The sequence below is a fragment of the Tripterygium wilfordii genome, chromosome 16 (assembly GCF_013401445.1).
Source record: "Tripterygium wilfordii isolate XIE 37 chromosome 16, ASM1340144v1, whole genome shotgun sequence".
In the NCBI taxonomy this organism is placed as follows: Eukaryota; Viridiplantae; Streptophyta; class Magnoliopsida; order Celastrales; family Celastraceae; genus Tripterygium; species Tripterygium wilfordii.
Window position 1 is genome coordinate 4,840,425 of NC_052247.1, and position 17,755 is coordinate 4,858,179.

General features: G+C 38.0%; 1 protein-coding gene, 1 long non-coding RNA gene and 1 other non-coding gene across 4 annotated transcripts; 2 read left to right on the top strand and 1 right to left on the bottom strand.

Moving 5' to 3' along the window:
* The first annotated feature begins 238 nt into the window (after nt 1–238).
* LOC119980624 lies at nt 239–3,913 on the top strand. Its single transcript, XR_005463921.1, has 2 exons — nt 239–421; nt 3,575–3,913. It is a non-coding gene; the product is annotated as an uncharacterized LOC119980624 (long non-coding RNA).
* Nucleotides 3,914–7,792: 3,879 nt separating this feature from the next.
* On the top strand, nt 7,793–7,898 carry LOC119981587. The gene has a single exon (XR_005464193.1). It is a non-coding gene; the product is annotated as a small nucleolar RNA R71 (small nucleolar RNA).
* Nucleotides 7,899–10,665: 2,767 nt separating this feature from the next.
* Nucleotides 10,666–15,287, bottom strand: LOC119980309 (TORTIFOLIA1-like protein 3). 2 transcript variants are annotated; one of them, XM_038822962.1, is made up of 5 exons: nt 14,323–15,287; nt 14,115–14,223; nt 13,308–13,870; nt 12,062–12,507; nt 10,666–11,126 (listed from the first exon to the last, which is right to left on the bottom strand). In XM_038822962.1, the coding sequence occupies exons 1-4, from the start codon at nt 15,103–15,105 to the stop codon at nt 12,103–12,105; spliced, it is 1,860 nt and encodes a 619-aa protein (XP_038678890.1). In that variant the 5' UTR covers nt 15,106–15,287; the 3' UTR covers nt 10,666–11,126; nt 12,062–12,102. The 2 variants fall into 2 exon arrangements, with proteins under 2 accessions (XP_038678890.1, XP_038678889.1); XM_038822961.1 differs by having other exon boundaries at nt 10,666–11,113; nt 14,323–15,283.
* Between the last annotated feature and the right edge of the window lie 2,468 nt (nt 15,288–17,755).

Sequence of the window (17,755 nt, forward strand, 5' to 3'; positions counted from 1 at the left end):
ACTATAACCGAAAAACCATATCCGAAAATCGAATAACCACGGTTACGGATCGGTTCCTCGGTTGCGGATCGATTGTGGACACCCCTAACTAGACTTATATGTTTTATCACATGTGCTTATGTACATTTATGGATGTTTGGTTATGTACCACTAGTGCTACCGCTTTGTAAAATTATTTCAACACGGCTCCGGTTAATATAAGAAGTTCGTTCCGTAGTGTTAAAACTTTTTATTATTCCCGTAAAGTAGGTTTGTGTGCTTTGAAGCGAAAACAAACCAAAGAGAGATGGGAATAGTCAGCAAAGCAGGGGATTTGGCATTCAAGGCTTTCTCGGCGGGGCTTGGCGTCGCCACCGTTTATCTGACTGCCACCTTCTCTGTCAATATCTATAGAGGTGTTGCTTGGCACAACGCGCAGTCGGTACTCTCTCTTCCTCTCCCCTCTTAATCGCTACACAGAACATTTGTTTGTGCGCGTATATTGAATGGAACCCTAGCTATTTCAAATGATTTCTCACTTTCTCTGGTGAAGTTCCTTGCTTTTGAGCTAAAGTAAATATGTTTGGCAATAGGAGATGTATTGAAAATTCATTGATTAGTTACATGACTAAAGCATAACGGTGAATGGCATCATCTGTGTTATAATTTCAAGAAACTGAGAGGGATGAGCAGATGGAGATGAGAAGTAGAAGAAGGAGATGAGAGAAATTTTGCCCAATCCACTTGCGGTATTGTCCATGTTCTGAGCCTAAGGCCCGCATCAATTTGTTCTTCAAAAAGCTCCTCAAGTGTTTGAGGTTGGGCTTATACTTATAAAACATATTGTTAGCTTACAGCAAACCGATGTGGTACTTTTTTACAAGTCTTAACAACCTGAAGCTAACCTATTTCTACCCTTGTTTGTGTGTGTATGCAAGGGGGTTTTAGGAATTTTAGCTTTTGATGTCTAGTCAAGTGCTCAGAACATTGATCTAGTGGTGGTAAAAACTCTTATGCTATAACCATTTATTTGTTTGTTAGACTGTTATTTGCCAGATTCTCTTTTCTTGTGACGGAAAATTTTTTAAATGGTAGACCATAACTCTCAGTATAGAGGTTGTCCATTTGAAAATTGTGTTTTGTGAATTAGTTGGAAGGAAATGAAGCTCAGAAAGTACAAGAAAATCTTTGATTTAACTAACTGGACTTCCCGGGAAATCATGTCCTATCTTATGCAAAAAGCTCTCGACCCCTTAAAATTTGAGGGTCTGTTCGTTCCAAATGATCCACATAGGGCATGGTAATGCAGTCTCCAAGCTCCATGAATCTATAAGAATTCCTCCCAAAAAGAATGAATCTGTTAGAAATATCGATATATCGATTGGAATCCACAATGCTGATCCTTAGTGTTCGACCCAAGCCCGTAACTGGATCCTTTTAAAGTTTGTTGGAATATCTGTTTCATCAGAGAGGCCTTTGGTGGAGGAGTTTGACAGTTTTTTTACAACACACACACAACACAACACACACACACACACACTCTCAAGCCTTATATAAACATGGATTGTGAGCACTTAGCACTAAATGGAGAAATGGATGTGTCGAACTACAACACAACACACACACACACACGCTCTCAAGCCTTATATAAACATGGATTGTGAGCACTTAGCACTAAATGGAGAAATGGATGTGTCGAACTTAAAAGTTCCTACTCTAATCTCTTTCAAGCTGAGAGGAGTTAGAAACAACTTCCTTGGAAAAGAAAATGAATAGTAAAAGTACAGGTGTTTTTCTTGACTTGGCAATCGGGAGATGGCATAATATATGAATTTTTTTTGATAATATTAAAAAGTGGTTTCAATATGGCCAACAGGTGCTTCCTTTGCAAATTGAATGAAGCAATGGCAAGTCATCTTACTCTCCGGTGCCTGTGAATTGATGAACTAGGGACAATTGGTTGGAAACTAATGGGGATTAGTTAGTGAGAAGCAAGTCTTGGGAGGGAGAGCTTCTGGCCTGAGCCACTGTAGAGGTACAAATGTAAGCAAGATAGTAAGTCCTTAAATGAATCTGGAATTTATCTGGGTTGCTTGGAGGGGAAGAGTTTCGAGGGCCTTGACCTTGAGGCATTCAACCTCTTTCGATCTTTTTGAGTATATCAGATGCCATCTACCATATGTACTTGGTTTAGCGGTGGTTGTACTATGGACAACAATTTACCCTTTGATGTAGAAAACCTTTTAGGCCTGTTTTTGGACAGCAAGCCATTAGTGTCCTTAGTTATAAACTCTTTTTGGTGCTAAGATAAGTGTTGTGGAAATACACTGATGATGATTTGGTTGCTCTATAAATGAAAATTCTTGTGACTTGTGACCGTGTGATAGGACCAGTGTGTTCTTATCAGCATGTGGACCTGCTCCTTTAAATTTTTAGTTTCAAGCTTTTTTGATCTATCCAGAAATAAAAATCTGTGTTTGAAGAGAATATAAGCTTTTGATCATAAATTAACTGAAAGTTTAGTCGGAATGATGTACGAAATGGGACTGTTTACCTTTTCAGAAGAGCATCTCAATTGGAGGATTTATAGAAGTCTGTTATTTGAAGTTGAACCATTTTTACAGAAACTACAAAACATGAAGGATTTTGAAAGCTTTCCAAGGAATGTGATATCAAAAACTGATGCATTTACAGCGGCAGCTCATTTTATTTGGAAAGGTCGAGAAGATATTAACCTTGGAAAAGCTTTGAAAATCAGGAAAAACAGATGTCTTGTTTGCAAAAAGGAGGCCTAATCCATGAATACCTTCTCTTGCATTATATGTAGACCATTGTTGTAGGAAACAACTTTCAAGATTATTGTGTGTCTTGAGTTGTTCCACTGGCAATGCTTTTAGATTATATGGAAGGAAAGAAATAGCAAAATGGAAAAAAAAATCACATATATGACATGTAAAAAATTGGTATGTAGTAGTTTAATTACCTGAAAATTATTTAAGCTCGGTACGGCAGTACCCCATAATTATCAATATAGTTATTAGTCCATTTATAAATTCATATTAGACGACATAGTTCATGGGATTGCCTCAACTAGAAATAAAAGAAATAGCCCAATTATGATAAGTAAGATGATCCTTTGAAGTATATTGAACCAAATGGCGCTGGAAGCTTCGGAATGATCATCTGAGGTATGTAGCCCGGATTGTGTATTCAGTCTTCTCATGACAACATTGTTCCCTGATTTTGGGATAAATGATCATCTGAGGTATGTGGCCCGGATTGTGTATTCAGTCTTCTCATGACAACATTGTTCCCTGATTTTGGGAGAACATTTTAAAATGTAATGCTCCGAGGTCAGGTTGATTTATTGTAATTCTGGGTTGTTCTTTATGGTCTTGAGCTTTATGGTACTGAGCATTGAGTTAAATCTAGTCTGTTAATGTTGTATGCCCTCTTGTGCAAGTTTACTCGTATCATACTCCAGATCCATTTATGGTTTTGCAGCTAGTACTTGTTTAACTTCCCATCAACCACAACCCCCCCACTACCCTGTTTTCATTTTACTCTCCGACTGATGGAGACTTTTTCTGTGCAGAAAATTGACAAGCAAGACTCCAGTCAGGAGGCCGCATGACCTGGTGTGCAACGATAATGGCCTTGAGGTTACAACATTGGTTTTTTTTCTTACAGATGGAGATTTGGTTATTTGGTGTGGCACTTTGAATGCTTTGATTATTGAAAGCTGAACACACCATGACTTGGGTTCATTTCAAAAAATAGTCTTTTCTTTTTTTGGATTTCAAAAAATATAATCGTTCCATATTAATGTAACGTTGGATGAAAATACTTTGAATAAGATCTATGGATATCAACTTTTGTACTTGATGAGAATTACCTTCTCATTAGGAATGATATCCTTTATTATTTTGCTTCACTGGCCTTCTTTGAGAACTGCTCATAAATTATGTACCTTTTTCCTCTGATCCTACTGCAGTTATGACATCATGTGAAGGTATTAGTAGTCTATAGTCAACCAACGAGAGTTGGTTTGGTTGACAATCGGTTAGGTTAAACATATGTGTATCTAAAGTTCGATTCTAATTACATGCGTAATTTCACACACAAGTCTTATGACATTGTTTGGTGTGCCGATCATATAATTGTGCATTATCAACATTGCTACACATCTGAGTAATATTTATTTTGCACTCTTTTCCTTTATTTATTGCCTTCGACACGTACAATATGCAAATATAGTTTTATTAAGTAATATTAACTCTTAATCAACTCAAAATGTGATGAACTTATATGTAAAAGATGCTCAAATGTATGTATATATATATTTGGCACATCAAACACCCTCACACTTAACCTTTGCTCATCCTCGAGCAAATTGAAAATGAATAACAGTGGGAAAAAGTAATTTCCTTGAAGCTCAAATGAAAAATAAGAAAACTATGACTAACTCTAAATAAGAAACTAATATATGCCACTTTCGTAGGGTTTACAATGACACTTGCATGTGCCACAAACCTTTAAATCCCTAGGTGTCCTTAGTAGGATGAGTTATGTCTCCTGAAGGTTTACTAGAATGATGCCTACAAACATTAAGCTACCTTATTGTCAAAATTCATGTCATCAACAAGAGTATAAAATGAATGTCTAATTGCAACCTATCCACATTAACAAATCAAGCATTAGGGCATTCAAACCAACAAAAGCCTTCCTTCAAGAATCTTATCTCTTTCACCTTGCTTATAATATCAAGAACTGATGCACATAATGGATTTCACTTGATATTTGGCTTCAAAGTGACATAAACAAAGGTCATGTAGTCTTCCAAGAACGATAAGAATAAAAAAGTAAATACAATGAGCATTTATTCAAACTTCATTTTTATTCACATTCTTTTTCCTTCTCTTTTTCTTTTTTTTCTTTTCTTTTCAAAGGTGACTTGTGCAATGCTCAACCCCTTTAAGCTTTCTAAATGACCCATGTAACGAGCTTTCGATCAATGACTCCCAATCCAGTTGGCTTAGGGCATTAGGTGTTGAGACACTCCAAAGGATCTAATTACTCAAGTCAAAAAGGCTATAAGGTTAAACTAGCCACCAAGGTAATCTAACACTAATTTCCTGTCTTTTTACGCGAAACTCACTGCTTATTAGGCAAGAGGCCCGGTTACTCAGCAGAAAACTCATGAAAGAAATCATTTATTCATAAACTCAACTTTTCCTTTCCTTTTCTTTTTTAAAAAAATATTTCATTTTGTTTTCTTATTTTCATTTTTCTTTGCTCAAGTAGTGCTACTTAGACTCAAATTGATCTTAAACACCCATAATTGGCCAAGGTCAAGTCATATTTCATACCCCACAAACAAGTGCTCCATATTCACAAAAGCACAATGGACAAAACAATTTTCAAGATAGGAAAACTCAATTAGGAAGAATGTCCATAGCAAGATCTATCAATGCATCAAAGATCACAAAAATCATCCAAATATGCACTCAAGAATGACATGGCATAAGACATTTGAAGTCAAAATATTTTTTTAAGGCAAAAACTTGAAACCTAGATTCTCACCCCCCACACTTAAAATATGCAATGTCCTCAATGCATGGAATAGGTGACAATAGAAATAAAAATAAAGCGATAGATAGAACAATAAAACTTGGGTTGCCTCCCACAAGCGCTTGGTTTTAGAGTCATCAATCCGACTTCCCTAAATGAATTCAACCGGGATCCTTGATAGTTGTGGTGTAGACCCCCTTTGATGGCTTCTTGGGATTGACATTTGTTGGCCTAGATGCTATTTAATGAACACAAGCCTTCACAACCACATCCTTCTTGGAAATAACATTCTTCTTATTTTGCTTTCGCTTCTTCTTTTTCTTCCTCTTCCTCTTCTTTGGCTCTCCAACTTGAGATTTTGATACATCTATTTTAGCTTGGGGAGTAGCCTTAGGAACTTCATGCTCAACTTTTGAATTTTGGCCTAGGAAAATTTCCACTGGAATATACGGAGCTTCCTTTACAAGATTTTCTGGAATGACCATGTCAATGTGGTCCACTTGGAAACATGATTGAGAATTCTCCGCTTGCCTCCAAGTTCCAAATACTTTAAAAGTGATTCGGTCACCTCCCGCTCCTCTCAAAGTAAGCTTCCCTTTCTCTACATCAATCAATTCTCTCCCTCAAGAAAGACATTCCCAAGATTATAAGAGTAGTAGGGTTGGCCTCCATATCCAATATGAGAAAGTCAACCAGGAACATGAGCTCACCCACCTTCACTAAAACATCCTCCACTATGCCAATAGGGTACTTGATTGACCTGTCCGTCATTTGCAAAGACACCGTGGTTGGACTAATCTCCTTCATCCCAATTTGCTCGGAAACCGACAATGGCATCAAATTTATGCTAGCTCCAAGATCACACAAAGATCTTTCAATCAAGGTGCACAGGATTGTGAAACTTACAAGATCTGCTTGCTTGATTGGGAGCTTTCTTTGCACAATGGCAGTACATTCTTCGGTCAATTGTATCTTTTCATGTTCCTTAAGCTTTCGCTTCTTGGATAGGATGTCTTTCAAAAATTTAGCATAATAAGGAATTTGCTCCAAGGCCTTGGCAAATGGAAGGTTCACTTGAAGCTTTTTGAATACCTCCAAGCACTTGGAGAATTTATCATCCTTTTTCTTGGTGCTCATCAACCTTTGAGGGAATGGAATCGGCGGCACATATGGCTTCACTGGAGGTGCTGGAAGTGAACTATCAGTCAATCGGGCTCAACTGCATATCGTGGCTGCACGTTATTATCATTTTTAGAGCTATTTGAACTTTTTTTAGATGTCCGATCGATCAGGTTGGGGGTCCGATCGATCGGACAACTCTCTGTCTCCTTTTCTGCTTCAGTTCCAGCTTCTTGCAACTTTATTTCTTGCAATTTTTTCACTTTTTCTGCATCTAAATCATCAACAGTTTTAATCAAATTATCATTTCGGAGTGTAATTGCCAAGCATTGCTCATTCTTCTTCCCTTTTGGATTCACCTCCAATTGGCTTGGCAAGGTACCCCTTTCTATATTTGACAAAGTATTAGCTATTTGCCCCACTTGAACCTCAAGATTCCGAATGGAAGCTCCATGGTTTTGCATCAAATTTACTTGAGCTTGTAAGGTGGCATCGATTTTGTTCATGTAGTGCTCCGTCTTGGTCATGAATTGGGAAGTTTTGGTTGCAATTGCATCTAAGCCTCCAACTAGCTTTGAGAACATCTCATCAATGTCTCTTGTCTTCTCTTGGGGCTACAAAAGTTGTGGATTTTGAATATTTTGGTTGTTGCTCCAAGAGAAATTGGGATGGTTGTTGAACCCCAAATTGTAAAAATTACAATAGGGATCATTTCGCGGTCTATTGAAGTTGGCTCCTCTGATAGCACTAGCTTGCTCCATAGGGGTTGAAGAAGATGCAATTAGACATGTCCCATTTTGATGCGCTCCACTACAATAGTCACACTTGATGCTTGAAAATCCTTGAAGCACATTAACTCCTTGAGCGGAGTTCATTGTCAAAGCATTGAGTTGCTTAGCCATAGTGGCTATGGTGGCCATCATCTCTTTCTCCCTTGAGTTGCCTTGCCTTTGGGAAAGTCTCTCCATAGGTCAAGAGTTGTTTGTTTTGACAACATTTTCAAGTAAAACCGGGTCTTCTCTTGAGATTTAGTCATAATGAGCCATCCGTTGCCGCATCCAAGATTTGCCTAGTAGGAGCACCCAATCCATTATAAAAAGCTTGATAAACAATCCACTCCGAGGGGTCATGATTGGGACAACTCCTTATAATAGCTTTGAACCGCTCCCAAGCCTCATAGATAGATTCGAGATTGAATTGAACAAATGTCATAATCTCATTCCGAATTTGAACCGCTTTAGTCGGAGGAAAGAACTTAGTCAAAGATTGGTCTGTAAGTTCTTCCCAAGTGGTGATGGAGTTGGGTGGCAAGGAGTGCAACCATGTTCGTGCCTTGTCTTTCAATGAAAACGGAAATAAGCGCAGCAAAATATCATCCCTCGAAGCTCCATTAATATCAAAAGTAGAGCAAATGTGCAAGAAGGATGATAAGTGTACATTTGACTCTTCGTTGGGAAGACCAAAGAAGCTCGCTGAATTGGAGATCATTGTGATTATCGTCTGCTTGATTTCAAAGTGTGTAGCATAGATGGGTGGATACCGGATACTAGAGGGAGTAGTATCCCAAGTAGGCTTAGCACACCTCCAAAGAACGTTGATCAATTTGCCTAGGAGGTCCATCTACTTGATTCCCTCCATCTCCACCATTAGCATTTCTATTCCCATTCAAGCCTCTGCCCCCAATGGTCTCTACACCATTCCTCAAGTTGTTTCCCATTTCTTCAATGAGATTATTACTATGCTCCCGTCTAAGATTGTGAAGGGTTCTCTCAATCTCCGGATCTAGGTGAGCCAAATCCAAGCTAAAACCATGCCTTCCCAAGCTCGTACAAGAGAAAGATTTATGTAGAAAATTAAAATCCAAGTTAGCACAATTAATAACCAAAATCAATACAAAATACAAATGCCTCAATGTCCGGCAACAACGTCAAAAACTTGATGTGAAATATTTGCAAGCGCACAAATCGCACAAGTAATAAAGTGTATGAGTAGAGTATTGTCCCACAATAGATATATTGACAATTCTATTCAATACCGATTAAAGCACAACTACACTAAAATGGAGAAGCGAAGTGATTTGGATTTGTTTTGTTCTAAACTAAAGCAAGTGATTAAAAGTGATTAACTAAAGCAATTAAAACAAGCACAGCCCAAACACAAGTTTAGATCAAGTATGAAAAGCACTAGGGTACTTAATTTCACTTTCCCTTATCCGATTCAGCTCCCTTGCTTCCTTAATCCCTTAATTACTACCTCTTAATTGACAATAGGTCTCCCTATTCTTTCAAATGCTCCATTCCTGATTACACCGAAAGTGCCTCTATCTCTAACCCCTGTTATTCCTAACATTCAGGTTCAAGAAACAAAGACCCATTAAGATTTGTGGATTAACCGTGTAACAATTGCATAGGTCATGCCCCTATATTCCTATGGTTCGTGCAACCTATGATGTCTATGGTTATAGGCAAATTCTATATATCTCATTCCGGTCTCAATCTAGGCAACAAATCAATTAGATGATGGCCAAACACCCAAAAACATTAAGCATACCCATAGACAATCAATAAGAGATAGAAATCAAGAAATAAGGAAATCATGTTTATTGAATCATCAAAGTTAGGTTACATTAAGACCCTAGCAAGAGAATCTAGCCACTCATGGAGTCAAGATACATCATCAAGCAATGAAAATCAACCATAAAAGCAAAGATAAAAGATGAGAGAAGAAACCTCCTTGTGACCTCTCTTCTTTTCTAGGCCTTAATGGTAGCCTCCAAGGTCGAGAATGAATCCCAGCTCAAGAATATCTCAAAACCCTATTTTATGCCCTTTTATGTTTCCCCAAACTCTTATGTCATTTCCCTAACAAGTTGGGGTTGTTTTGGCTAAAAAACAAGTGAATTCGAAACTTTTTCGCGAAACTACGCGTGTGGGTGAATAGTAATCCGATGGATCAGGATTAATTCCGATGGATCGGACATGACTTCTGTCTCCACGATATTTTAGCAGGTCCGATCGATCTAAAATCGCTTTTGGAATCCAAATCTTCATTTTACACTATTTTCCTCTATTTCATGCCTTGACACCTATAATATGCAAATATAGCTTCCTTAGACAATATCAACTCTTATGTGATGAACTTATGTGTAAAAGATGCACAAATGTATGTATATATTTGGCACAACACTACACATCTGAGCAATATTCATTACAAAAACATCACAGTAATGTGTTACTCATACGCCCAATAAATAAGTAATACACAATATTGAGATACTCTTGGGATGGATGTTGTTGAAATATTTCTCATTTTCCGTACATTATGCACATGTCCCTGATCCCACTTTTTCAGTCGCCAAATAACAAATGCCCTTCGATAGGGGTTTGAGAAGTAACTTTTTCATGATATGATGATCTAAAAAGCTGAAGAACCTACCCCATTATTAATATCTTTAACAATACAACATTATTGCCCCACCAATGCACCAACCACATAATCAACGTCGCAGCATAAGATGATGAGACTCAGCACGAACATGCCTACCAACCTCGAGGGAATCATGAGATTTTAATGTAAATTTTCAGAAAGCATGTTCATGCTCATCATAAACCACATCTTCATTCATACTAGATGGTACCGTCGGTCCGACCACAAAAACCTTAACCGACAACTACATAGATATTTTTAAAAAAATATCGCACGTACAATCAAACCGGTCAAGCTGAGATTCAATCTTTAAATTGCGGTCATATTGATGTTTCATCCTCAAACTACAACCAAACCTCAATCAACTCTTACACTTTCATGTTCCTCAATCAACCCTTACACTTTCACGTTTGTTAATTGATAATTTGGTATTTATGATTTTTTTTAGTTTCGATTTCAAATGTTAAACCCTCTTTTGTTTAGTTTGTTATTAAATTTAAGTGTGCAATATTGACTACCAATTATAAAGATTTATTCTTGCAACTATTCCATTATTTTGATACATTCGTACCGGTTGAAACTCGAAAACCTTAAAATCTTCAATTTTGATGGTTCGATACACAGTATGGTATTGAAAACTATGTCTTCATCCCTATGTAAACAAAGTCAGCAGAAAGAAAATTAATCTCGTACCGGTATATACATTCCACACCATATGAATCATGATCCTCCAGTATTTAGCAGTGAACACTCACTCCGAGCCGTCACGAGTGTTTGTAAATCTAATGAAAATAATGGTAAACTGAAAATGATGAATTTGTTTCATCTGGTCTCTTCTGAAAGTGTGATTATTTTCAAGAGTGGAAGAGAAATACTGCAACCACCTTCTATTTGCTATAAGGCATTTCATGCTAATCGAGATGAAATTCCAGAAAGGGACTATACCATTTACCACGTCCTCATATATCCATTTGCTTCACAATCCAGCAAATCTTTGTGTCTCCATAGCACCCGCAATCTGCAGAGATAAGCTAGAAAATCAGAGAAATGCCATGTCAAGCAGGCTAACCAAGAAGAAGAAAGAGCGGTGTCCGTTTTACATATCAAATTTCTCCAGAGAAAATGCAAACTGTAAAAGCAGCTACAATGCAACGGCTCAAAATAACGAATTGTGGCCAACAACACAGTGATAATGCCAGACCTACTCACTGAAAAGAGCTTCCAGTTTTAACTAGTGGGTTCGAAAGAAACTTCATGAAGATGGCATAAACCAAAAAGGGAGTGCAACCTAAAGAAGTAGGAAGAAGAAACAATACAGGACAGAGGAAAATAAGCCAGGAAAAAAAAATCCCAACAAAAACTCACTAGGACCTAGGATTAGGTCACAACTAAACTGATGTCATGAAAAAAAAAATCCCAATATCCAGACAACCACAGCTTTACAGTAGAAAACAAAGTGATTCTGTTAAGCTTCTTTGTCAGAAGATAATCTGGTGTACCGTGTACCTTTCCAGACATAAAACAACATGCGACCATATGTAAGCCTAACAGAAACCTTCCGTTAGTTATTTTCATACCAAACCAGCGCCAAGTTGAAAACTCTGACTGGTACAAGTATGCTAGCAAAGCCAAAAACCAAAGAAGAAATACTTGATTTTCAATTCTTCTTGAGAACCGTCCAACTTCATGTGAAGTAAGAGCTGTTCTGTGGCGAGTGTATGCAGAATATAGAGGCATAGTAATCTTAGTGCCCCACATGATAATGCTAAGACGGCACCTTTTTTTTTGTGAATCGACTTCTGTCATTTTAAATCCATATGAGAATGAATCAGTCTGATGAGCCTGATTTCATACAAGCATGTCTAAGTGCCCATGCACAAATGGAAAAACTAACAAGACAGAGAAAGGAAGCGAAGGAAGAATGAACTACGATAAAATTTAGGACATTGAATGATAAAATTGAAACCTGTAGCAAAGTTTCAACATCGATTGTCGCTGCTTCTGTTGCTAGTGATTCAAAATCTCCGAGTTGCCCCTTGAATCAATGTGAATCTCAGCCAACGGATTCACTATGAATCCACCACCTCCCTGAAGCTGCAACCTGTTCTGGTCGAGCATAAATGTTCCAGCACTGCCATTTTTATCACCTCTACGACGCATGGCGGCCAATGGGATACCATTGGAAGTAGAAAACTTAGAGGTCATATGATGAGGTTCTGTTCTCCTCCAGAACTTGGGGCTTAAAAACTCAGCACCAGGGAGAGGACAACAGGTGGTTCCATGAGAGCCCGTATTAGCCATTTTTCCATTTGTTACGGCTAAGTCATATGAGATCTCATCGAGAGCCAGCTCCAGGCCATGCATACGTGTCTCCAGAGTTTGAATACCAGTTTGTGAGCTGCCAATGAATCTCTGAATGCATGAAGAAAAGGGGAATGATGAGATATAACCTTCTGCAAAATTTGCCACTACTATTTTTAGACATTGACAGCCATCAACTACCATTTTATTCCAACTAATCAGGCTACGAAATCGTGTATTTTGCTAGTAAACTAAGTCCCTGATGAAGGCAATTTCTTTAGATAGTAAGTTTCTCTTCTAAGCAATCACTGTGGATGTTGCCATGAACTTATATAGCTCATTTACAACCCAATTAATGTAACCAACTTTTCAGTCCACAGACCATGACCTTCCTGAGAGATCAGTAAGCACTAATAGCGCAGGAAACTGTTAGCCAAGAACTATATATCCATTAACTGCAGAAGCTACGTGCCAAGTTTTTTTAGTCAAAAAGACCATAAGATTGTTTTTTGTCAAACTAAAGAAAAACGACTATATTAAGCATAAAATTATTTAGGGACTCACAAGTGTGATGCAGAAAATGAGAAAGTTATCGATGGTTGTTTTAGAAGATAATCGTTTGTCATCTTACTTCATTAATAATTTACACTAGTCAACCACAGACAAAAAATTAATCTATTGGGTAATTTATGGATCTGATAACCAAGGACTCAAAAAGGCAAGTTTAAAAATGAAGTAACCTATCCATATTGTCATGATGAGATGAATTCAACTACCAGATGAATAAATTACGATACATTGAATAGCGCAAAGGAAAATTTTGGGCAAATTAAAATATAGCTGAACAAATCCAATTGAAGTTAATAGATTATATTCCTAAAAAGCAAAATTTTTTAGCATTAGCAACAAACCTGGATATGATCTAACAGACTAGATTGCTGCTTTTCAATCTGAACAAGTTGCTTGCGTATCAGAGATAAATCCTCGGACTCTTTGTGATTGTTATTGTGATTTTCTGTACCACTATTTATAAGAACATTAGATTCTGGAGTCTTCTCATGGCATGGAGCCACACGAGATGCACCAAATTTGTGTATGTTTCCATCAGAACTCCTGTTAAAAAGGGCTCGATTTGTCTCCTGCTTTCCGAACCTAGTTTTGTCATTTCCCTGCTCTTCTTTAATCCTATGAGCATCAACGCAATCTCCAATAGAAGAGGTAGCAGTTGGAACACTGATTTCAACATTCCAGTCTGAAGCCTTCTTACCATCTAGCTTCTGGAACATGGCCGAACTTGTTTTCTTTCCACTACCATTTGGAGGAGGATTTTTCTTTCCTGCAACTGTCGCTAATGAACTAGCAGGTGGAGTTGACCTGCTAGCAGGAATTGACTTCTTCCTCATTCGAGAAGCTTCAGATCGAGCAGCAATAGAATGCTTAGATCCAGATGGGTAGCGCCCATCAATAGCATCCTCTGATTCCATAGTGGACCGAAATTCAGAAGGAAATAAATATACATGGAATGATAATAGCAACGCAAGTAAAACCATCTAAAACATAACCCAATTAACTAAAATGCCTGATATAGCTTTGAAGTCAAGTAAATTCTAAATGCATAAATCAAGCATTGTCCCAATAAATCACATCAAATACCCAATAATTAATCAAAAGAGAAAAGGTCTTTACAAACTAAAATAAAATTAAAAAAAATCATGTACCCCTGGAAGAAGTCTGCGATCGAGGAGGTGGTGATGTCTCCTCTGAAACATCTGGGACTTGCTTCCACTCCTCGATCATCTGATTCATGACCTCTCTAACAGCTTTCACCTGAAATTGAATCCAAATCAAAACCATAGGGGAAAAAAAAATAGAATTCAAAGATCAATAAATGCTAAGATGAACTTCTATGCTGCAAGATTTACTAGCCTTATCGAATCTCCGATTCTCAAACGCTTTCAAGCACCCGGCCTTAAACTCAGGCAAGGCGTCCCTCTCTACAATTGCCAACCTTCCTAGTCCCTCTGCTGCAGCTTTTCTCGCAGCCCAATCCTCGCTGCTCAAAAACTCCAGCAGACACTGCACCAAACTTCTTAGCCCCTCAACACCCCTGCCCGACACCCCACCCGCCCCGATCACACTCCCGACCACAACAAGCACCGCACTCTTTGCCCTAAACCCCTCCTTCAGCAATCTCTCCAGCTTCGGCATCAACGCTCGCCCTAGCCTGCCTGGATCAGGATCAGGAGCCGCATCGATAGCGGCAGCGAGACACAGAGCTGATCCGACCTGCGAGTTGCGATCCTGCTCCGTGAAGAGCGCATCACTCAAGGGCCTCAAGAAGGCCGAAGAAAATGGAACTCTGGTCACATTGGCGGTTAATGCAGAAACGGTGGAAATGCATTGTGAACGGACAGAGGAGTCCGAGTCACGGAGGCGCTGAATGAGATGTGATAGGATTTTGGGAAGGAAGCGAGAGAGAGATTGCGTGTGAGAGATGGAAAGATCGGCAAGGAGAAGAAGACAGTGCTTGCGGACGGCAGGCTTGTCATTAGTGTCGGTGGAGAGGATGCAAGAGACGAAGGTGGAAAGAGTTGAAGAGTCCAAAGAAGCAACAATGGAGTCCAGCTCGGAGGCAGCAATGGAATATGTATCGCGGTCGCCTAGCTTTGTTAGGCATGTGAAGACCTTGAGTTTGAGGTTTTGGGCCATGGTGGAATGGCAGAGTTAGTTCGTTAGGTCATGGTGGTTAGGAGGTAGCGCCGGCGGGAGTTCTGGCAGCATTGGCGGTGTTTCTTTGTTTATGGCGTGTGCAGCTTTTCAAAAGCACACGAGGAAAGACGTGATTAAATTTTGAAGGTGTTGATATGAAGCGGTGGCGTTTTGATGACGAGGACTATTTTCTCATGATTGCGGTCGTTGGAGTTCACTTCACTCAAAGGTTACTTTTAGTTCTGGGCTGGTAGAGAGTAATGGTTCGAAGGGCCCATCTCGCCTACATTGGTTCCACTTGAATCAATGCATAATTATTTAAAAAATACATAAAAATAATAAATGTAATATTTTAATATTTAGATAATCATCATGTATTTTTTAGAAAAAAATCTTAAAATTATCAAATAGGTGTTTGATCCAACGGTATAAAATGTTTTATATTTGTATCCATCTTTTTTGACAATGAATTTAGTGTTTCCCTTAAAAAATACATTATTATAATCTATACTCCAAATACTTTGTATTTTTCATTTATTTTTAGCCCCTAAACCCTAGAAAGAACGAATGATGCTGAGCTGGGAATTATTATTTGTTGTTTTTATCTGTTTAATATTTAATAATAAAAAATTTAATGAAAAGCAGTATAATAACATGTGAATTGAAACTAATTAGTAATTACCATATTTGTGTGGCCACACAATATCGAACTAACTAGTGTAGTGTGATGGAAAATGGTTTGTTCATTTAGTTGGAAAATGGATTTACACATTTTTGGGCCTATAATTAATGTTGTTATCATGTTATTCCCGTCGGTTGGATTTGAATTCTCAACACAAACAAACCAACAACATTGTTATCTTTGAATTTATCAATTCATTGTGGATAGATCAGTCCTGTAAGGTTTTGTTCTTCATGAACCATCGTCAATGATACTTAGGTCCAAAAAACATGTTGCTAATTTCAGAGGGATTAGATTTTGATTATATGCTATTCGAGTGTATTATGTCAGACTAATGAGAAATTATAGTTTGACAATTTTTGTATTTTTCTATAAATTTATTGCACAATAATTTTTTCATGAATAAGTAGGGAAGGAACTGTAACGAGATTTGAACTTCCAGTGAATCACGGTTGCCAATCAAACTAGTGGTTAAATCTATTTCACAACTTACTTGAGAGAAATTTTTGAAAACTATTTTTTTAGGTTAGTGGGAAAGTAATGAAAACTTAAACTTAATTGCCAAGCTTATTTTATTATAATTCGGAATAAAAAATAATCATCAAACTTAATTAGTCAAAAATGGGTTTTTCATCCTAAATTTGCCAAGCAAATGATGTTAAATGATAGTTTATAAATTGCGTACCTATGTGTTCTTTTGTTACATCTCAATTTATAAACTATTTCAAACTGCTCACTTGTACTCACACATCTAATTGTTGGATCATAAGTCCTACATTGTTGATTTTGATGATGTACACATTATATGCTCTCTTTTTTTTTAGATTTGATGATGTACACATTATATGCTTTTTTTTTTTGAGAAAAATGCAGACTTGTATTAAAACAACGCAACACAATACATAGAGGAACAGACTCCTCGATTACAAGATAAAGATAAAAACATTCATACGTCAAGAGTAAAGAATTGACCCAGAACAATAGTAAATGCACAAACATGCTAGAATAGAGTTTCAACTTGTTTGAAGAGGCAGGCAGGGGTTTGGAAGCAGCAAAAGCACGGTTAAGGACTGCCTTGAAACCTCACCAAAGAATGGAGCATATACTGCAGTCTTGAGATATATCCTTCACAGCCTGGTTCAGAGTTGCCAAAAGACGGACGTCGTTGTCGTTTTATAACCTATGCTACCTGATCGTATTTTGACTAAGTCTTTGGCACGTGCAAGTGTACCAAGAATGGACCGTGGTCCAAGAGACTTACTTGAGCAAGTTTATCAGTACAAGATGAAGTTTATATGTGCCAAAGGTTAAATTTATCTGTGTCAATTCAGTCCATGCAATTCTTGCATTTCTAGCGATTATTTTGTAGCATAATTGACCTTATTTGTTACAACGTAAATCTGGAAAGCACAAAATTGGTTATCTCGGTTAAGATGTTGGATCTTCACCATTGAAGCAAGGAAGGTTGAGAAAGACATTTGCATCTATTGATGCTTGTCTAAGAAGCACTAGTAGGTTAGCACCTCAAGCCACCCGCACTAGGTGTGTTTCGGATGCGGGTGTACCATGAGTTTGATTTTCACTGGGAGCAATATCATTGTGGCCACGCGCTGAGCTTTGACCCCCCACTTACTCTGTCGTTTGTGGGCCTGATTGCTGCCCGAGTTTAGACATATATCCGATGAGACCCAAGCCTACAAGAACTACACGGCCTTTCCATGGAGTCTAGAAGACTCTTTTAAGAGGTTTTTATCTCTTTCCTTTAGGCTTTAGTGCCCTTGTGTGCATTGATTATTGTTGGGTTGGGGTCTATTTGGGCCTCTTCTTTGGTCTTGAGCTTGGAACTTATTTCATTTCATTTGGTCCATCACAAGTTAATTTGCTGTTGATTATTGTTGGGTGGGTTTTATTTGGGCCTCTTCTTTTGTGCATCTCAAGTTAATTTGCTAAGTTCAAGTCCAACTTTGA